At 45.4% G+C, this 22,120-nt stretch overlaps 1 protein-coding gene and 1 pseudogene across 7 annotated transcripts in view; both read left to right on the plus strand.

Moving 5' to 3' along the window:
- Positions 1-20,531, plus strand: part of LOC101679873 (myosin VIIA and Rab interacting protein) — a 404,555-nt gene extending 384,024 nt beyond the window's left edge. For 4 of the 7 annotated variants that reach the window (XM_045089185.1, XM_045089184.1, XM_045089188.1 and 1 more), the window contains 6 exons: positions 3,697-3,891; positions 10,588-10,749; positions 14,920-15,024; positions 15,134-15,194; positions 17,002-17,120; positions 18,296-20,531. In XM_045089185.1, the coding sequence (XP_044945120.1) occupies positions 3,697-3,891; positions 10,588-10,749; positions 14,920-15,024; positions 15,134-15,194; positions 17,002-17,120; positions 18,296-18,340 (687 nt within the window). In that variant the 3' untranslated portion in view covers positions 18,341-20,531. The remainder of the gene's footprint in view (positions 1-3,696; positions 3,892-10,587; positions 10,750-14,919; positions 15,025-15,133; positions 15,195-17,001; positions 17,121-18,295) is intronic. The other 3 variants (XM_004780240.3, XM_045089187.1, XM_013049827.2) reach the window with 3 other exon arrangements.
- LOC123394550 lies at positions 16,192-16,318 on the plus strand (annotated as a pseudogene).
- Positions 20,532-22,120: the final 1,589 nt, after the last annotated feature.

Raw genomic sequence — 22,120 nt, forward strand, 5'->3', positions numbered from 1 at the left:
GCTCTCAGTAGTGACCACTGAGAACCATGCCCCAGCTGCTCCAAGCCATGGTGGCACACACCAAGCATTTAATAAGGGAATCGCACGGGTATCTGGCGTTCATTATTCATTATTTAATTTGTATTTCTTTGATCACTAGAAGGTTGAATTTGTTATTGCATGGCCATTTCCATCCTATCATCTGTGGGGCCCTTGGCCTCAAGTGTCCTTGAGACCAACCTTCCTGTTCCGTAATTGCCCCTATGCTCTCTGCTAATGTCCACACTTTCACCTCTCCCTTCTTTGATCCCATGAAACTGTCACATTGAATCCATCTTATAATTACTCTCTGGAGTACCATCAGCTACATAATAGCTCTCTTTGGGCTCTCAAATTGTGCTTTGTTTGTGCCATTCAGCTAGGCCCTCCGGGGCTGTAAGCAACAAAGCAGAAGGATCCTTTAGCTATTCACTTCTCCCACACACAGGGCTTCCTGCCAGCACCCCGGTCCACACCAGCTTTTCATCTGAACAAAACCCTGTCCAGTGCTAAATATAGCTTTATTTAACATAATTGTACAAGGTGCTTTCTACTTTTAAATCTAGACTGGCCAGGGAGTGGGACATTTACATAACTAGCTGGTGTCAGCCCTGATTTCCTTTATTGGAGTGGTGAGGAAACTAAGGAACGGGGAGGTTTGTAGTCCTGCTCCTGTCATAGGACTAATTAAATCCCAGGTATCTTAACTTCCGGTAGGTGCACTGTTCACTCCCACCCCCCATATCCAAGCAAATAACCCAGTCCTTGGTTGTGGGCAAGGAGCCCCTGAATTCCTGCAAAGGCTGGTGGATGGCAGTGTGTACTTCCCCTCTGAGAGCTCACCCACCAGACTGGGGGAGGGGTGCTCCCGCCATCTGACTCACCAACCAGAGATCTTGTCCAGTTTGCATATACTTTTTTTTTTTTTTTTTTTTTTTGCCACTACCCCCAGCTGGAGGCTAGTCAGCTTCTGAAGTGTTCCAGGGCTTTCCCCAGACCACAGAGCTTCCAGGTGAAGCTGTGGTACGCTCTTCAGCCCAGCTGCCAGGTACTGCCACATTCTGACTTAGTGGCAAAAGCAGATGCCTTCAGGGCACCTGAAGTATGTCTGCATGTCAAGTGGCTGGCGTAGGACTAGGCATGCCATGAGGGCGGTGCTTTACCCATTGTCCACTTTATCCCAGCACCTGGAACAGAGTCTGCACACCCTAGACTACCCCCAATAAAATATGTAGGGGGAACAGTGAGATCTGGCAAGTACGTGTCTCATGGAAGCCATTCTTGTTAAAAAGCACACCTCTGGGCAATATTTGGCTTCCAGCTTCCAACCCTTATGGTTGAATAAACAAGGCTATTTATGGATAGAATGGAACAATGACCACCAAGCAACAGTGATGCCCCGCTTCTCGCTTTGATATAATGTGTTCGGTTGGAGTCAGGACGCAGGACCAGTTTAAGCACCTCTTAAATCCTTCCCATTAATAACCTTGACCCTTTAACAATGTTGTCCTAATTGGAGACGTGTAAATTTTCACACTTTCTTTTCTAACTGTGCTGTGGTCTTTTTCTGAATCTTTTAGTCATATGCCTTTCTTTTAAAAAAAAAAATATACAAAGAACACCCCTTTTACCAAATAAGGAACAGACTTTCTAAACACAAACTTATGTCCTGAGAGAAGGGTGACAAATCTGCTTTCATTCATACAACGTCACTTTTTCTAAAATGGACTTAAGCAAACAGTGGCAGCTGTTTAGTGCCAAAAACATTTTGAGCCCAATTCATCTTCACAATCCGCCACAGCGAGTCACAGCGTCCTGGATCACAGGGGACAGCCCCTGTTTCTCCTCCAGTGAAGCGTTGATCCTGGCTGTTCCCAGGGACACTGACCTTATTCCACTGGGTCTGTGTCATCATCCTTCCATCCCATTCTCCCAACACCCCAGACCCATTTGTTTGGGTTTGTAGCAAAGTCCCCTGAACCAAAAGGAATGCGGCTCTTGGGTCAGCCAAGCAGCTGTTCTAGAGCAGACGGGCTGGATGGGGAGCCCTCTGGGCACACGTGCCTTAACCCTACAAAGGGTTGACAGATATGAGACCCTGTGCCTCAGCATAGAAGCTCAGAGTCAGCTTTTAGACTGTGACTTGTCACTTAAACACATCAAATCGGGAAGGGTATCAAAACATCCTCTAGCAAGTAGAATCTACTTGAAAGAATGGAAAATCAAGCGATAGCCATCATTAATATTTTAGCCAGGATATAATCAAGCGATAGCCATCATTAATATTTTAGCCACCATTAATATTTTGGTACCTTAGAAGGTACCAAAAGCATTAAAATTCCAGATTTTCTTGAAACATTTTACTGATAAATTGTAAACACACACACACACACACACGCACCATTCAGCAGCAGGCAATATTTGACTTCCAGTTTGCAAGCCCTTTGATGAGATAAATAAACTGGGTTCTAGATTGAAACCATTGCCATCCAGAAACACCAGACTCCAGCCTACTGCTTGATGTTCTGTCCTCACAAACTTAAAGATGTGGATAACTTTTTGTGGTGGCAGTGCCTCTCTCCATCAGTGACCTTGGCCCAGATCTGGACTGATAATAATTTTCAGTCCTGAATGTAAAAGCTTGTGTCAGTGAGGACTATATTCAGCTGCAAATAACAGAAAATCTGGCCAACAGTGGCTTCAATGGTAGGGGACTATTTTCCTCATGTAACAAGATGTTCAGAGGCAGGGGTGACTCACAGTGGTTCAGCTGATCTGCGGCTGTCTGGGCCAGGCTCTTTCAGGCTTTCTGACCCACCCTACTCAGCATTTTGGTATTTGCCACAACTGCACACCTGTGATCAAGGTAGTCAGGAGTGGGGAAGGAGGGCATCAGCTGGATCTATTCACCTGGTTAAGGAAACCAAAGCTTTCATTGAGACCCCTGCACAAGCTTTCCTGCCAGGCTTACTGATCAGAATTGTGTGGCAGGACTACCCCTGGCTGTGAGAGATGAGGGAAATGGAGGGTTTCTCCATTCAGCCTCTATGGTCAAGCAGAGCAAGGGAAAATGGGCTTGACAACAGGTGTGAGGGAGCAAAACACACAGGGGCTACTGACATACAACAGAGGAACTCTTCCAACACTCATTGTTCAGATGATGAAGCTGAGTTCTAGAAGTACACAGTAACTGGGTTAAGATCCCATCATCAAATGAAGTTAGAGCCAGATCTAGAACCCAGGTCTCTTAACACCCAGTCCAGAAGGCTCCCTAATGGACCAGCCAGGGTTGTGGTTGGACAGAGTCTGTAGCTGGAGCTGTATCAAAGAAGTCATCCTCCAGGAAATTAGCTTTGGTGATAAAACCACCAGCAGTGGACAGGGGATGGAATAGCCCCCCCTTGAGGTCGCCGTCTTCCCTGGAGGGGAAGGACAGTAGAAGGACAGAATCAAATAATTGTGTGTATCACAGAAGCCAGGCCACATCAAATCAGGCGACCTCCAGGTGCCCTCCAGCCAGGTAGACTTTTCAGTTTCTCGTTCTTTTGGCACATCGACGTTTGTGTGTGTTATAATGGAATCAGTCTCATGATGAGCACCGTGGTGATGTCAAATTTCCATGTCATTGTTAATGTGCTGTTCTTGTCTTCTCTTCCCTTCTGTTATTGGACCAAACAGAAGTATTCTGCTGTTTCTCTCTGCAACATCTCCACAGAAGTCTTGAAGGTCATCAATGCCACAGAGGAGCTGATAGCAGAGTCCTCAGGGCCCTTGGAGTTCCCACCTGTTCCTCCCAACAGAGAGAAGGGGACATTTCCTCTCAGGATAGACCAAGGGAGACTGGATGAGCAGCTGACTTCTCTGGAAGAAAACGTAAGACAGTGGGGATGTTCCCTGTCTAGGGCAAACCAGTGCAAATAAGAAACCAATGAAGGTGTAGCCCATCCCAAACAGTGCAGGGATGCATACACACTACCACCGTAGCAGATCTATTCCCAGGGAGGCACCAGGCTGGGTTCTCCAGAAGCAGACCTGGAAATGTGGGTTTGCATGCAAGTGATTTCCTTGGAAGCACTCTGCCAGGGAAGCTGGTTAGGGAATGGGGGAAGACGGGGAAAGGGAAAAAGTCAAGGGAAGGTGTGACCTTTTTTTTTTTTTTTAAGATATTATCTGTCCGTTTGACAGAGAGAGAGAGAGAGAGAGCACACAAGCTGGGAGAGGGAAAAGGCTCCCCACTGAGCAGAGCCCAACATGGGGCTCAATCCCAGGATCATGACCTGAGCCAAAGGGAGACACTTAACCAACTAAGCCACTCAGGGGCCCCAACAAAGGTGTGACCTTAAAGGAAGAGTACCTTTGACCTGATCCAGCAGGAAGCACTAGGGCGTCAGTTGCATCTCAGGGTTGTCCTGACTTGAGGCAAAGGAATTGGCCTTTCCTACAGCCAGCAGACGGTGTCTTCTTGTGGGGGTGGGGGGGATGCAGAAACTGTAAAAGGGACCCAGTTGGGATCCAGGTGGAGCACTGCCACAGGGAAAGGGGGTGGTTGCCAACAGAATATAGGTCCCAAGTGGTCTACCCTGCTTCCAGGCTTGTGTGCTGGTAGTGGATTTTTCTAGTCTAACTTGGGAGGATGGAAAGGAGGTACCAGATTCTTACATATAAATATCCACACTCATTCTTGAGTGTTTTAATAAATTCCCGATGAGAATTTCCCAACACTCCAGACTAGGGGGTGGCACAGAGCTTGGGACAGTAGCCACTCGGGCCATAGTCTCTGTCACCAGTGGGCATAGTCCTGCCCATGGACTCAGGTAGTTCCATCTTTCCGGACCCAGCAGAGTCAACCCTGATTGTGGGGTGCTGTCATGAATACAGTTCTCAGAAATCAGGATCTGTTAGTACAGGTGATTTTTGCAAAAAGTTGGAACAACGAATCAAAATGACTCAAGGTTTTTTAAAAAAATGCCAATAGTTGCTTTATCTTAAAAGTTAAAGACTCTCTCCCTTGGAATTCCCATAAAACCTAAGTAGAGGTCTGTTTGTCCCTTGTCTCCCTGTTACTGCCCTTTCTCTCCATTCATCTGTCCCCATTAGATTGGCACCAGTGACATTTTGGGTTCAATAATTCTTTGTTTTGGGGGGTGTCCTCTAGGTGAAAGATGTTCAGCAGCATCCCTGGCCTCTACCCATGAGATGCTGGTGACATCAAACTGTGACAGTCAGGGTGCCTGGGTGGCTCAGTCGGTTAAGTGTCTGCCTTCAGCTCAGGTTTTGATCCCAGAGTCCTGGGATCCCCACGTCGGGCTCCCTTGTCTGCAGGGAGTCTGCTTCTCCCTTTGCCCCTCACCCCACTTGTGCTTTCTCTCTCTCCCTGTCTCTCAAATAAATAAATAAAATCTTTAAAAATAAAAAAAAAGGAAAGAAAAAGGAAATGTAAAGAAAAAAGAAAAGAAAATGTTTATTAAAAAAAATATGACAGTCAAAATGTCTTCAGGCATTGTCCGATATTGGAGGGGGAGAGGCATGGAGGCAGGAGCCCAGTCATCCCCAGATTAGGAATCCGCTGTATGAATCCCTGCAGAACACCATCTTTCCCCTGAGTAGCCCCAGCCCTTGCCCAGAGCTTGATGCGGAGGTGCTAGAAGAATGTTTACCTGATACATAGTTCAGTCGAATGAACTCCTTTTCTTGGAAAGAAATGTTTTATTGCTAACGTGGAGGGTCTCTGTTCTTTAAATATGTCTACAATACAGTTCTTTCAGTATTGATAGTTCTAAAAATAGCCTTAATCCTGGACACGCAGAGCAGAAAAAGTTAAAGTCAAGATATGGCTCACCAGGAAAGGGCTGGTTTTCTTTACCCAGTATTGTATTTTTTAAAAAATGCAATATGTGAAACATTCAGATTTAAGAGGTGACTGTGGGTTCCCAGGAAACACTTAAAGCAAAGACAACATGCCTTTTTTTATTTTTTCCTCCAAGGGGCATGTTAAAAATGCAGTGGCTTTGTGGGAGTTTTCCTTTTGTAAGATCATTTTATTATACACTATGTTTCTTTCCTTGGGTTCTTGAACATTTTCAGGTGGAAACACATCCACTTAACCCGCTGATGTGAGATGTCAGAAACCCCAGCAGGGACCAGCGCTCTAAGGCGGGGGGTTTGTAATTCCTTGCACCCCTGCTCCCCAAGAGTTAACTGCTTCTTCCCCCTCCCCCCTTCCCCCTTCCAGCTTTACACATCGCGCCTCATAAAAACGTCTCCGTTCCTTTGAATTCTGTGGTTCTGAGTCAGAGAAGGGCTGACTCTTCTCTTTATCTCTTTAGAGACAAAGATCACAGAGCCCCGGGGCCGGTTCTGCTCTGCGGTTTCCAGGACGGAATTCAGCGGAATTCAGCGAGCAGCCTAAGGGCGGGGCTGATTCTCCAGCGGACCTCTGGGTGCCGCGGATTTAATGGATTTAATTAAACCGGGGCTTTTTGTCCATCTGTGCTCTAAAGGGCGCTCCTTCGTTTTTCATTGTCCTCCGCGGCCCTGCTCCTTTGTGCCGAGGAGCCGGGAGCGCCAAAAATAGAACTGGAGACACCTACTCTCACCTTCTGGACATTGGCTACCACGGTTTCAGGAAGGGACTATTGTCTGAGGTGTGGGTAAGGTTCAGGGAGACTATAGCCTGTAGCCCCAGAGAGTGGCAGTCGGAGCTGGGGCAGGGGTTGGGGGGTGGTCTTCACCCCTGGGCTGTGAGGTCCACGGAGAGCAGGAGCCTGGAGGAGCGCCGCCTAGTGGGAGCTGTCTCCTCCTCCTGCCATCCATCTCCTGCCGGTTGTCTCCCAGGGGCCAAACCCATCCTAGCCAGCAAGGGTGCCTGGGTGATGAGGTTCACGCAGGTCAGCCTCACAAAGAGGGCGGGGCAGAGAAGGGTGGGAACTGGACCTCGGGGTCAACAGAACCACTGGCATGACCATTCTCAGACCTTTGGTGTAAGGAGTAGGGACCCATAGATGCCATCTTGTGGATTTAGGCAGGGTTATGAGTGGGAGGGAGGAGTGGGCTCTCTCACACCTCCCACCACCATGGGAAGACCTTCCTCATTCTCTTTTTTGCTAATCGACCAACAGCCTGGAGCACCTGGTAATTCTCAAGAGAGAGACAGAGCAGGAACAGCCCCAACTTCCCTTTTAGTGCTGCCCGATAACTTTTGGCAACACCATATCCCATGGTCTGTATCTTTAGTGGCCTCAGACACAGTAGAACTTCCCTAGGAGGGAGCCCAGCTCTGTCACAGAATCTGGGAGCAGGCAGAGGATGTTGGTCCTCCTCCTCAAGGCTCTTGGGTGCTCTCCATGGTACAGGAGAGGACGTGGGCCTGGGCCTTGTGGAGATGGTTCTGGCTACTTCGGTGGTCCTCTGACTTCCAGAGCAAGCAAAGAAATGCTATCAATTACTGTTTAGGCATAGTCCTCTAGAATGTGTTTCATGGAAGGCAAGTCCAACAGGATACTATAAAATCAGATCCGTTTCAGCAAGATGTATAGTCTTTCTAGGAAAGTTGAGAGCTGTGTTAGCATATTAAAGACTCTGAGAAGTACTGCAGCAAAGAAATCTGTTTAATTTTCTTTACCCTTGAAGCTTTGACCACAAAGTCCTTCCTTAGTGAAACACCTGTTCTTGTTTCTTGAACCATTTTGAGGAAGTTGAGTTGAACCAGGAGCCAGTCCATGAAGTCACGGGCATCAGTGGCTGGAGTTTGGAGAAGACATAGCTTACAGAGACATGGTAGCCATGGTTCTTGCCAAAAGTGAGCCTTTACTCAGCCAGCAATTCCAGGTTAATGGTTTTCAACTGGATTGTTTTTTTAAGACTAGAATAGCATTCCATTATCATAGCATGTTAACTTGGGTTATTTCACCCCCAGCAACAGAACCAATGTCAGGTTGATCTATAACCACAATAACTCAAGTACCTTTAGGTCAGAGTTTCAAGTGTAAAAACATCATAATGTTGCAAGCGAGATTAAGTATTAGGGCATCAGGGGACAGGGCAGATAAAGACATGGGATCTGACATCAGCCCCCAAGAGCTCAAATCCCAAGTCTACCACTTCCCAGCTTTGAGGCATGGGGAAGTCACTTAACCTCCAGGATCTAACGTTCTCCTCTTTAAGACAGTGATGATGATCATAGCACATACCTCAGGGATTGCCATGAACATTGAAGGAGAAATGTCCCATAAAACCCTTGGCTTAATGCCTGGCTCAATAAATATGTGTGGTCACCATCATCGCCAATACCAGCCCATTAGGCACCATCACCTTGTTGGGGAGTTCCTGCTCAGCCCGCATCAGGGCCAAACCACAGAACCTTCCCTCACCCCCTCATGCCAGGAAAGCACACTTTCAGGGAACACAGAGTAAAAGATGAACATCCTGGCCTTGCTGAAGGCTTGGAACTAGTTGGCAGAGAAAACAAAGAATATTGGCAGATGACCACGTTGAAGATAAAACAAGAGACTGTTAAGATGACATAGCTGTGGGATGTGATGGTGTTGAGCTTTGTGTGTTTCCAGAAAAATCAAGGTTCTTGAGACTAAAGTTATGACAAGTTATGTTTAGCCCTATTGCCATACTCATTCAAATTATTCATTTCATTTAAATAATCATTCCAAATTTTGTTTCATTGCACAACCCTGTAAGTCTGAATTTAAAGTGATCTCATCATTTGCCTTTTATCATCTCTCCCTGCCTGTCTCTTTCTCTTTCCTCAATTTTCTTCCCCTCTGAAGAGAAGTTTTCAACTTCGTAACTTTTGAGACATAAATATTTAATGTTTTCTCCACTCAAATAGGTTTGAAAGATTCATTTATTTCCTTCGTGTGACAAACAACAAAGAAGTGTATTTTGTTTCCAAGACAAAGAATAAATGTCTTATATTAACTGTGAGGATCTTTTAGAAACAGAAGTTCTCAGATTCTTGCATATGACAAAGAAGGACAAAACTAAGGGCAGACGAAACTATGGCAATCATTGACAGACAATTGATTCATGGCCCCCTCTCTGACTGAAGAATCACTTAACATGGCATCCACAGTGCCTGTCACTGCGGGAAGCTCCCCCAGCCCAGCTCATCGTGCCTAGCGTGGCACAAATGCACATTCATCAAACCTGCCCCTTCCTTTGTTCCACTTTGAAATGTTTTGTAAAATTGTCAGTTTTAATTCAGATGTGTGAATCAGGCCAGAGAATGGATGGAGTAGGAGCACCTCAGCGCTCTTCTCTTCCTCACCAACACTTGGTGTCGCTCAGTGCAAAACACTTGCCTGAATTGTGTGTGCAAGCTCTTGGCTTATCCTTTTATTTTTTTTTTAAAGATTTTATTTATTTATTTGACAGACAGAGATCACAAGCAGGCAGAGAGGCAGGCAGAGAGAGAGAGAGAGGAGGGAGCAGGCTCCCTGCTGAGCAGAGAGCCCGATGCGGGACTCGATCCCAGGACCCTGAGATCATGACCTGAGCCGAAGGCAGCGGCTTAACCCACTGAGCCACCCAGGCGCCCTCCTGTTTTATTTTTTAACTCAAGTTAAAAGAGCATGTGTGACCGTGTGTTTTCATTCAAATGACTCTAAATTGCTGTGATTACATGTTTAGAGCTTTACATATGTTGATTAAGTTTCAAAAACTGCTCATTAAGTAATTAGCTTCTTTGGATCATTCTCATTCTGTGTAGTTGGTTGTTGCATCCCTGGATCATTCTCATTCTGTGTAGTTGGTTGTTGCATCCCATGACTATCTAGGCTGAAAGACATTTGTTTCGCTCACCCTGGCCGGCATCCCTCAGTCTGAATTATCCCAACAATTCTACCTTCTGTTTGCCCACTTGCATGGCAATTGCCTTATAAACTCATGAGTCAAATTTTTGCCCTTTAATTTTTCCTCAGATCATTCCCTTTACTAATTTTCTCTTTAATTTTCGAGGACTCTCAAAAAACTGATGGATAAATGGATTTGACATGTTTCTTTCAACATCACACAATTTTCTAAGAAATCAACTATTTTCCTACTACACATTTCAGGTTCATCTTAATGCTCTTAACCAGCTTCAAGCCAGCCGAAGATCATCAATCAGAGTTAATTCACTCAAAATGTGGAATTGTTTTAAATTAATTTCATCTCTTTTATGTTTTCTGATTTTTTTTTTCAGTTGCTAAATGCCAACCAAATTATTTCTTGGAAAAATCACACCATTGGTTTTTCTTTGTGTCTTCTGTCTTGGCATTATGGCTGTTATACTCACGGGACAAATTTTCAATTTATGTAGCTGACACCCCGTACTTTGGACTAGTTTTTCATATTTTCAAGACATAGAAGTTGCTTTTTCCTGCAGGAAAGTTTGGGGGAGTGGTAGGTGTGGTTGACAGTGAGGGGTTACTAAGACCCCATGCTACCGTTTCAGTTGGGGGCATTCCCTGACTTTTCCCCCAAGGCTGAGCCTGGTTCTCTGTCTGGGGTGCCCTGAAAAGACCCCACCAGTCCCAGTTCCAAAACTTGAGCTCAGAGGCTGTGCCTCCCCTTCAGGTGTACCTGGCGGCAGGCACTGTGTACGGACTGGAAGGCCAGCTGAATGAGCTGGAGGATGCCGCCCGCTGCATCCACAGTGGCACCGATGAGACTGAGCTGGCAGATCTGGAGGACCAGGTGGCTACAGCGGCAGCCCAGGTCCACCATGCTGAGCTCCAGGTAAGAACTCCCCCTCTGCCCAGATGGAGCACCTTCATGAAAGGGGAGAGGGCACCCTGTCTTCCACAAGAATGATTGCAGAGCCTTTCTATCTGGCACGTTCTCTGGCATGATTGCATGGTCCTTTTATGTGGATTCCACCAAATACAACTTTTAAAAATCACAGCCTTGATAATATAACAGATTTCTCTTTAAACCTATGTCACCTTTCTCTGATGAATTCTCTGTCCCACGGGTAGGTCTCCTGGCTATATGGGTTCTCATTCCACCCCAAGACCTCCCCTCCCCTTTATCACACTGTTGATTACTTACTTGATGGCAGTTTCTCCCTCTATACACTAAAAACCCCATGAGGACAGGACTACAGCTGCCTAGCTTAACACAGAAACTCCAGTGCCTAACATAATACTGGACATGGGTTTGGCACTCAATAAAAATGGCGTGAATGAACGAATGAAATGAAATTGTAGATTTCACAGACCAGTAATTTGCATTATTTAGATATGGTGGATTCAGAACTGAAATGATGTTATCTGTATCTTTGTGAAGACACTAGTTTGACATTTTCGTGGGTAGTCCCATGGCCTCTGACTCTGAATCAGAGTGGACTGTGGACAAAGTCGCTGATTCTCAAACTGGGGTCCATGAGACATGCTGGTTTCTGTAGTATATGTTCAGTGTAGACCTCTGGTTCAGTGCGATTTCTAAAGACCTTGCATCTTAAAACTGCACCCTAGGGGAACTGGGGTCAGTAGAAACCACCTATGCACAGAGAAGATTATGATCTCGAGTGGTAATCATTTCTTAAATAAATATTTTTGTTTTAGAGAGTCAAAAATCCCTAAAGCCATTGGCAGCATTAAGCACTCTCAAGAATGGGAGGTGCCCGTTCTCCACCCCGTGGAAGAATTAATGCTGTGTTCTAGGAATGGTCTCCTTGCACACGGCCCTGTCGACTATTCATTATCAGCAAGAATTGCTGAAGAGCATCTCTCCTCAAAGACAAATCATTTTCCAGAAATACCACCTAACATGTAATCAATTTATGGTCAAAGTTATACAAAGTAGAATAAAATCATTTGTTTTCTGAGGTACAGTTTGGTGGTTTAGCAAGAAATAACATCATGTATGGGTGTTTGGCAGGGTTTTACTGGATAGTTATTCGTGCTCCTAGATATTTCTAGTCTTAAATTATTGGAACCATGTTTTGTGGCAGAAAATCCTGGAGTCCAAAATGACCATGTTCTTTCTGTTTTAATGTGCCTAGTCTTTATACATTTTAAAATATGACAGTAATGTTATCAATAATACCTAGTGTTCAGTGATCATTACTTGGTGCCACAAGTTTTACTCGACACTTAACCTCATTATTGTAATCAATCCTTTCAGCAATTCCATGACATAGCTGTTATTTTCCCCCTTTTTTTCCCTAGGGAGACTGGGGCTCAGAGAGGTTAAACCACTTGCCCAAGGCCAAATAGCTAAAGAGTGATAAAGCCAGGATTTGAACCCGTCTTTCTGACCTCACAGCCACATTCTGTACCAGTTTGTGCTGCGTGGTTTTCTGAGAAATGTGTTGGTCCTGCCAACAGACATATATCCACTTGCAAAGGAGTCCTTAATTTGCAAGGGAGGTTGTCAACACTGCCTTCGGTTTTATAGATCTTCACAACGTGGGAATCTTCAGTACCATGGAGACTCTCTCCCTGCTGCCTGCTGCCAGCTGCCCCAGAAAATAAGCCTCTCACTCCCTGTTGTCTGTTCTTATCCAGAGTTGTTCCCACGGAGGAGGGTAGATGTGCTAAACTGTGTTCTTGGATTAGGTCAGAGCCTAGGGACTCTATCACCCTTGGCACAGGATTGCCCAGTGCTCTGGGAGATTGCAAGATGACCCATGGGGCGGGGGTCTATTGTACTATGGTGCTGTCCACTATATCATGTGGCATCATCTCTATGGATTTCCTGGGGGAAGTTCTCTCTTAACTCTCAGTACCAGGAAAAGCTGTTCTTGTGAGCATTCAGTCTTTATCCTACACGGATCTCTTTGCTTTGGCTCCCGGGAAACTCAGAGCTGAATTGGTCATCCCCACTAACAAGTGTAAGGGCCATTGGATATGCAGTCTTAGGAAGGAAATGGAGCACAACTAGGTGGATAGATGGAGGGGAGAGAGAGAAAGAGAGAGAATGCAAAATGTAGGCAAAATCAGCCCTCAATAGGCCTCCTTCCTCTTTCTTTGGCTTTTGCCCTCTGATCTAAAACTCAAAAAATTGACCCCTTCTTATTCCAGAGCCTTATTCCAGAGTCAGCAGACTGTCAGTCTCTGGAATAAAATCATTTGTTTTCTCTGGAATAAAATCATTTGTTTGCTGACTGTCTGCTGACTGTCAGGCTCTGGAATAAGAGGTGAGGAGGTCAGGAGGTGAGCAGTCCGCTCTCCCATTGACCCATCTCTCAGGGCCTGATGAGCAAGGGCCTCCATCTGAACAGCTTCCAGGGAAACCATGGGAATCTAATCCACACCAGCTGCACATAACTGATAAAAGTTTAGCCTGCAGCCTTTCTAAGGGGGCTGTGCCGTTTATTGGTCTATAAGCTAAAGGAATGCAGTTTTCAATATGAAATTTGAGGAGTCAGAACAAGAAGGCATCTGGGGGGCCAGGGAGGGGCAGGGGCTGTGCAGTGTCTCCCCTGGGAGCAGCTTGGAGTATTTCACCGGTTGCCTTGGCCTCCTCCCTCCTCCTCTTCCTCTTCGGACCAAGACTACCCCCTACCCCCACTTGGGGATAGGGGATGCACCTCCCATATTCGCTGACCCTTCAGTCCTTCTCTCTGCACTTCTGCAGCCTCTGTCCCAGTAGGCTCTTTCTGAAGAGGTCCCTAGTAAATGACAGTAGAATTCGAAGCTGTCCTGAGCAGCTCGAGACAGTGGAGGGATGGGGACGGGGACAGAGAACTCAGGGTCCACCCAGATTGGCTGCTGGGCCGACTTTCAGGTTCCCTGTCTGATGCCCTGGCAACGTGCAGGCTGTGTCCGGAGGTCAGCAAGGCAGCTGTGATCCCCACATCCTCCTTCCACTCCGCGAGCCTGCTCCTGCCTCTCCCTGTGTCCCCCATGCCAGGCTTTGGCAGGTCCTCAGCGTGGTGAGAGCATGAGGGTTGGCATGAGTTGGGAGCTCTGCCCAGACCAGCTGTGAAGTGCTGGCTGGGTTACTTACCCTTCTGAGCCACAGAAGCCTCATCCATAGAGCCGAGAGAATGGTACCTCTGTCATAGGTTTATGAATGAGTTCCCATATTCACAATGCTTAGCAGGGTGACGGCACAGATTATTGCTCTTTTCTAAGAGCAGGGATTACCTCGTCTTCATCCCTGGGGACATGGGTGGGTTAGGGTTCTTTCTGGGCACTGACTGGGCTCTTGCTCTCTGTATCTGCCTTAAGACTCTTGAAAAGTAATCTGAACTCTCTCTAACCGTCTGATATTATGGTCCAGGAAACTGATGCCCAGAGAGAAGAAGGAGTTTCTCAAGGCACTTGTCCTTTTAATGAAAGAAATGGATTGGAATCAGGGGCTGCTGGGCCTCCCTCCTAAGAGCCTGTGCTGTGGTTTTGGCTCATGGAGTCATGGAAAAACGAAGAAGGACCTATAAATCATACTCGCCTTTCAAAGCTCGCATCAAGTGTGGCCCACTCTGGAAGCCTTCCTGACCACCCCCCGCCCCTCTCCCTGCCATGCTGGGCCAGGGCTCCCATCATGCCCTGGGCTTCCACTTATCCCCAGAGATATATCCCTGACAAGGGTGTTGATATTCTCTAGAGCTACCAAACTAGACATTTAAATTTACAAAGGAAGGCCTGTGTTTTATTTTCTTATTACAGCACTAGATAGAGAAGGGCTTGGTAGAAGTTGGACAAATGAGGGGTGCCTGGCTGACTCAGTCAGTGAGAATATACGACTCTCAATCTTGGGGTTGTAAGTTTGAACCACACGTTGGGTGTACAGATTACTTTAAAAAATAAAATCTTAAAAAAATATAAAAGAAGTTGAATGAATGAATGAATGAGTATACATCAAAGCAGATTTGTTCATTATAGATTCCTGTCATTTCTAACAAAGATTCTCCCCTCCTGTGCTTTCCCCCTACTGATTCTGTCTTTCTGTTGCATCAAGATTTCTGATATCGAGAGCCGGATTTCAGCTCTGACCATTGCCGGATTAAACATAGCACCATGTGTGCGCCTCACGAGAAAACGAGATCAGAAGCAAAAGAACCAGGTGCGTTTGTCCCTTACTTCATCTGTTGGAATATTGCACGACCTGGAACATTTAGATCAAATATCTTTATCTTTGCGAATGTGTGTTGACAGCTGTGTTCTATTTGTAGGTACAAACCATAGACACATCAAGGCAGCAGAGGAGGAAACTGCCTGCCCCACCAGTGAAAGGTGTGCTTAAAATAAACCGCAGAACTACCAAAGAAATAATCCTGACTTACTTTGAGTTACTCAGCGATCTGAGTTTGAGGACCGGATCTAATGCAGATTTCTCACCAGAAGTGCTCTTGTGAAGACTCTGTCTTGACTTGAATCCCCCAGAAGCAGACCCCAAGACAAAGGCGGGATTTGGGAAGCAATTTCAAGAAACTGGTAGGACAGGAGAGAAATGATTCAGGAAAGGAAATCAAGTCAATGCAGTACAATATAATTTGTAGTTTATTTCTCCAGGCAAATGAGACTAAAATACTGTCTCCCAGAAGTCCTTAGCAGGATTTATTGCTGAGGACTTCTGGGAGATAGTTTTTTTTTTTTTTAAGATTTTATTTATTTATTTATTTGTCAGAGAGAAAGTGTGAGCAAGCACAAGCAGGGGGAGCAGCAAGCAGAGGGAGAAGCAGGATCCCAGAACCCTGGGATCATGACCTGAGCCAAAGGCAGACGGCTAACTGACTGAGCCTCTGGAGTCATCCCTGGGAGACAGTACTGATGGCACCTCACAGTCCCCTGCCCAAAGAATAGGAAGATGAGGATTTCAACTCTCAGCTATCATCCCCTGACATTTATGGGGGTGGGGGAAAGGCATTAATTCCCTGGTACTTCTGCCCCACCCCATACACGAGCCAAGAGAAAGTGACAGTGCTCGCAGAAGCATGCTGTTGGAATGTGCTGGATGCCAGAATGTGTGACATGTCTGGGAAATGTGGGCAGGGCACCAGAGGCATCTAACACAGTGCACAACCCACAAGGGATTCCAGCAATGCCGGTGGGTCCTCCTCATACACTGGGCATTTTCAACAATTTCCCTGGATTCAAGAGCCACATATGATGATGCCAAACTAGGAATTTAGATCTACAAATCAGAAGAGTAGACAATCAGAAGGTATGTTTGAGTCTTGGCTCCACCATTCTTTGTTCAACATTTCTTGAGTCCATAAAACCTTATACAAGCTTTGCACAGTGGCAGTATCATAGCCAATGAAGTTTATCAGAGGCACGATTATTGCTAATTGAAAACCTTATACAATTACAATGTGTTACAGATCCATTGCCCCTTATTTGAAACCTTGGATAAGTAAATGTTTCAGAATATCCTGGACATTAGAAAAGTAATATGTTACAAGTCCAGTATATTTCCTAATAGCCCCTGCCCCGTGGTGTCTCGGGCAGCAGCTGATAAACACTTTAATATCCTTGCACCAAAACATGAGAATGTTCACTCTCAGTGGGATGGACAAGGATTTTAAATGGCTATATGTCAGTGTAAGTCATGTTTGGCCATTGGACAATTTTGGCCCCAAAGTTAAAAGGATTTATAACCTTGAAAACCTTTTATATTCCAGAATTGCAAATAAGAATTTATGAACTATGCCTGGGTTGCCTGGGTGGCTCAGTCGGTTAGGCATCTGACTCTTGATCTCAACTCAGGTCTTAATCTCAGGGTCATGAATTCAAGCCCTGTGTTGGGCTCCATGCTGAGCATGGAGTCTACCTTAAGAAAAATAAAGAAAGAATTTATGAACTATGGTGGATTATCTCCAAACTACCTTTTCCTGGAGAGCCACTAATGAGTCTTGAATTTGTTTGGTGTGTATCATAAAAATAAACATAAAATTAAAAACTTCTGCAGTCATACCTGTAGACTGGAATGAGATACCAAACCTAGAACCAAAATCTGGGTCATGGGGACACCTGGTCTTTCTTCCTCAACACTCGGACTGCTTCTGGGTACCACTTATTTCCATCTGTTTCCTTTTAGCTGAAAACATGGAGTCATCTTCAGTGACCACCACAAAAACATTTAACCACAACTTCATTCTCCAAGGCTCCTCGACAAACAGGACTAATGAAAGGAAAAACACCACCAAGGATTTGATGGTAAGTTGTGTCTCGATGACCATCACTTGCACTGTAGATGAGGCCTCCATTCTGTAGCCCTCCTGTCCCCACCTCCCCCATCAGAGCCCCAGGAAGCATCCTTCCTGCCTGGTCTCACGGTCTTCCCTGGTCAGGGAATTGGCAGTTAAGTGTGCCAATGAGAAGCGATGAGCACCCTGCCTGGTATTGCTAACCTCTTTGATACAGGGATACATCCTCGCAACTCCTTGTAGGGGTTGATATGAGAGAACTAAAAATGGGTACATAGGAATGTAGGGTCTGGTTGAGGCATCAGAGTTTGCATCCTGTTTTTGATCCACATTCACTCATCCTTAAATTTCTTGTGAGTCATTAATTACTTGTTGTGTGTTCCTGAAAAAAAAGTTCAACAGCTGTCTCGAAACACAAAGGAAGGGACAGTAGATAATTTGCACAAACTCTGGAGAGCTTGTACAGAGGGCTAACGGATCATTTGACTAAACACCTACCTATGCCTGGTGGGGCTTCCGTGGGAAGTGATAATCCAGCTGAACTGACCCCATGGTACCATTACACTGAGGGCAGATAGCATCTGGGTGACAAGACTGAAGCAAGGGCAAGTTTATTCTTCTGCCTTTTATGCATCACCATTCTTCCCTTCCCCTTCCTCCGCCTCACGGTCCTTGTCCCCTGAGAGCAGGAGCCCCAAGTAACAGCATAATGGTGGGCATGTCCTTTGGGGTTACAAATCACTGCATCTCTTGGGCATCACATGACAACAGCTCTGCCCACTGCCTCTTCTTCACTGCTCAGCCACTACCCCTGACCTTTTAAAGTCCAGTTACCTTGCTCCCGACTGTTACTTCAAAGAGCTAAAAAGATGCGTTTATCACATTTTAAAGGGCAGACCATTAGTGCCAGGGAAGGAATCTGTTATAAATAAGATAGTTAAAAACATTACCTTTCCTAGAGCTAGAACATAGATTAGTGGTTGCTAAGGCCTGTGGGGAGGGGCCATAGGAAGAAACCACTTGGTGGGTAAGATGTTTTACTTTAGAGGCACAGTAGGCTTTGAAACTAGGTAGATGTGGTGGCCACATGACATTGTGAGTATAGCAAATGCCACTGAATTATTCCCTCTCTGTGGGGTGGAGGGGCAGAAGGAGAGGGCGAGAGAGAGTGTTAAACAGCCACAGTGCCCTCTGTCTCCCCACAGGAGCCCACTCTGGAGTCAGCGGTGATGTATTAGCGTCCCGGGACTCCACTGCCAATAACCCACTGCCTCCGGCTGTACACGACAGTGCCTTGACCCCACAGCCATCAAATACTGTGCGGATTTCCACCTGAAGAGAGGGCCTGGGGAGGCCACGGTGCACTGCTGCACAGGGCTGTCCCGATACCTCACCCAGCAAGCAGTCCTGGACTTGGGCGCTGCCGGCTTGCCTACTCTCTGCCTTAGGCTCCCAGGGGAATCCCAGACAGCAAACTGAGACGCTGGCTTCCAACAGCAGAGCTCCATGTTCAAAAGATGCATCTTTTCCCTATCTGCTTTGCTACTATGTGTTGTCTTTAAGATTGTTTTTGGTTTTGGTTTTTTGGGGTTTTTATTGGTCCCTCTCATTCAAGTAGAAGTACGTGCCAACAGTTATTTGTCCAAAGGAAAACTACTGGGGGCTGGGGGGTGGAAGGAAGGGAAATCTGTATCATCATTTAATTCATCATCAGGACTTGCTAATCTCTCACAAGCATCTTTGTCCCACAAGTGCTAAGGAAAAAAAAGTGCAAACGCCCCTGTAGTGAACATCAGGACTGTCCCATTTGGGGAGCGTGCACCCAGAGAGGATGCCGCCTTTCAGCCACCTCCTTCCTGGGAAGTTCCAACCTCCCCCACAGCCGGCACAACCAGTCATTCCCATCACTTTGCCATCACAAGCCACGAAGTGGAAAGCTCTGCCTCACTCATGCCATGTCCAGGCCTATCTGAAACAAGGTCTCACTGAGAATTCAGGGCTCTTCCCTGGACTTACGGACAGTCTCCCCACTCTGAAGGGGAGTGGAACTTGAGAACGCCTACCATTGGCTTAACTTTAGGGCACTGTCCAGAATCCACATGATGTGGTTTAGCGATGATCATGCGTCTAATGGGGTTTGGGTAAATGGATTCTTGCAGACAATAACCACGTGAGAAATTGTCCTCCGAAATTTATTTCCCAATAAATATTCAGCAAAAGTAATAGAATGACCTTAAAAGTAAACATGATTAAAGAATCACCTGGGGAAGAACAGGCATAAAAAAGGCAGGGATAAACTGAATTAGTGGACACGAGCTGACGGGAGCTCCACATTCCTAGTCTCAAATGCATGACTACGTAGAGTGTGTTTATAAAGACAAATGGAATGGAATTTCACACAATGAATTGAGCATTTATAACCTTTCTTAAATCTGTCCCTGGGACATTCTGAATCAAAGGAAGCAAATCATGAGAAGCAAGGGGATAGTTTGACCGAAATGTATTAAGTGACTGCTTTCAGGAAGCAGTTTCTTCTAACTTTAATCCTTAGAGCAACGCTCTTTGGTAGGTGTCCCCATTTTTCAGATCTGGAAACAGAGGGGGCCAAAGAGATTAGTTTGCCCAAGTCACATCTTGAAACTAAGTCTGATTGGAAAGCCTCACAAAAGCCTCACTCCGTGTTTGTTTCAACTTCTACATTCTTTCGCTGCTACGCACATTCCCAGACCTGATTTGTTGCTGAGATGTGTGTTAGGATCCCTTCCTGACGGGGGTCTACCTATCTTCCAGTGATACTCCCTGCTGATGCTGTGTATGTGTTACCCAACAGAAATGACTCTTTGGAAATTAAGTCTTTGGCTTTTTTTTTCTGTTGCTGTGACTCAAAGCAGACAAATACAAATTTTAAAAACACAACAAAAAAAGATCTGAGTTCCAAATAGAATGTTTTCTTTAAGAGGCATGAAAAGCAACTATTGTTGTGTTACAGTGTTAAAATATTCAGTTTTCTTTGACAAAAATGTGTAAACTGTCTAAGCCTTGCAAAAAAAAGAAAAAAAGAAAGAAAGAGAAAAAGAAAAAAAAAAAGAAGAAGCCTGCTCTATGGCATTCAAAATTTTATAAAGGTTTCCTTGTGCCAAATAAGTGCAAAGATTTAATTTACTATTAAAAACCATAAGTATATGTTATAGTTTCAGAAGAATTATTTTGTCATCAAGTGATTTTGATCTTCAGTGTCAATATTTATATTTAGATTAATTTTTATAAATGAAAATATTTTAATGGTTTAAGAAAATGAGGACAATAGGACCATATCTCTGATGACTTCTGAAAGTTATGCTTGCCTTCATGTTATATGCACATTGCCAAGAATTACTGTCAAGAGAAATGATAAAGAAGTAAAAGTCATTTATGAAAATAATGTATGTGGGTGTGCACTTTTTGGGGTTGGGGAAGACTGGGAGTGCCGAGGGGACAGGGAAAGAAGTCAATATTTAGTCATTGGAGGGGCCAACCTTCAAAGCTACTGTTGCCTTACACCCCCGTTCCTTCCAGTCTCACCACTTGCTTCTGGGTTACTCACTGTCCTGAGAGCCACAGTATTCAAAGCAGAGGGGGAGGAGGGGAACAGTGTAGATTTCTCCCTCAGGAGACCTTTCTGATGGTCATAACTTGGCGGGGGGTTGTTACTGGCATACAGTGGACAGTGGCCAGGGATGCTGCCAAACATCCTACAATGCAGAACCACCTGCAACCAAGAATTATCTCACACAAAATGTGATCAATGTCAAGGCTAAGGACGCTGGGACCCTGGAGGGAAGCCTGGGTGTGGGTAGAGAGGCCCCTGCACAGGAAGCAGGACTCTGAGTCTCCCAGAGTCTTTCACAGGTCCAGTGACAACTGTTGCTTCTCTGAGGCTGGCCTGTCCTGACACTGGATGTTGCCATCCCCAAGAAGAAGTAGGAACCCTCCTCCCACTGGAAGTAAATGAGTGAATAATAATAATATGGAGAGAAGCCACTGGCCTTCACCACCTGGTGGCTTAACACGGTCATATTCAAACTTGAGTGGGCATCAGAATCACCTGTTAAGACACAGATTTATGGGAGTCACCCAGTCATCCCCAGAGCTCGGTCTACTTTCTCTACATTACTACGCATGTGCCTGGCACAACAGTGTTTGCTAAGCACCGAGAGCAAACAAGCTAACATTTAGGTGGACAGGGTATTTCAGAAGTGGGGGAGAACACCATCTGTAGACCCATCTGAAGTCCTCTTCGGGCAGCATTTCCTGGCTGGAATTCTTGATTTCTCCATCCTCCGTCCCCACGGCCCCATCCCAAAGGACAGCTGGACATGTAGTAAAGACAGTCCAGTCACACTCCAGCAGCAGGAACATTCCACCTCTCTAGCCCAGAAACCCCCAAAGCATTGCTGAGCAACCAATCTGCCTCATCCATCCGAATATTCAAGAGAATCCATTTGAGCAAACAATTTGAATATCAAGAATGATGCGCAGCTCTTCTTGCTTCTGGGATAAATAGGAACAGTGTAGCAATGATATTTTCCCCAAAGAGATAAGTGCTTGATTTGCCATGACAAAAAATAAATAAATAAATAAATAAATAATGTGACCTAATATTCAAAGCACTTGAAGGCTGCCAGAAAACACTGGGTTCCATTCTTAAGACTTTCCATTTACTAGCTCTGTGGCCTATGGCCTTATATGTGAGATGGGTTATAAAAATCTTCTTCTTGTTGTTACAAGGCTAAATGGAGTAACCCATGAAGAAACTCAGCAGAATCCTGGAGTACTACAGGTACTATAGTATACTTAAGGTATTTATAGTAAATGTGTATATATAGTATATATAATATATTATAGGTACTTTTACTCTTAGGACATGAAAATCATTCAAATATCAGCACCAGGACTTAGGTAAAATGCTATGCCCCACTTTTCCCACTGACAGTCAGAAAGATCATTGTTCCACATACGCACTCCCTTTTC

The sequence above is a fragment of the Mustela putorius genome, unplaced genomic scaffold (genome assembly GCF_011764305.1).
Source record: "Mustela putorius furo isolate JIRA1106 unplaced genomic scaffold, ASM1176430v1.1 tig00003834_pilon_pilon_pilon, whole genome shotgun sequence".
NCBI lineage: Eukaryota > Metazoa > Chordata > Mammalia > Carnivora > Mustelidae > Mustela > Mustela putorius.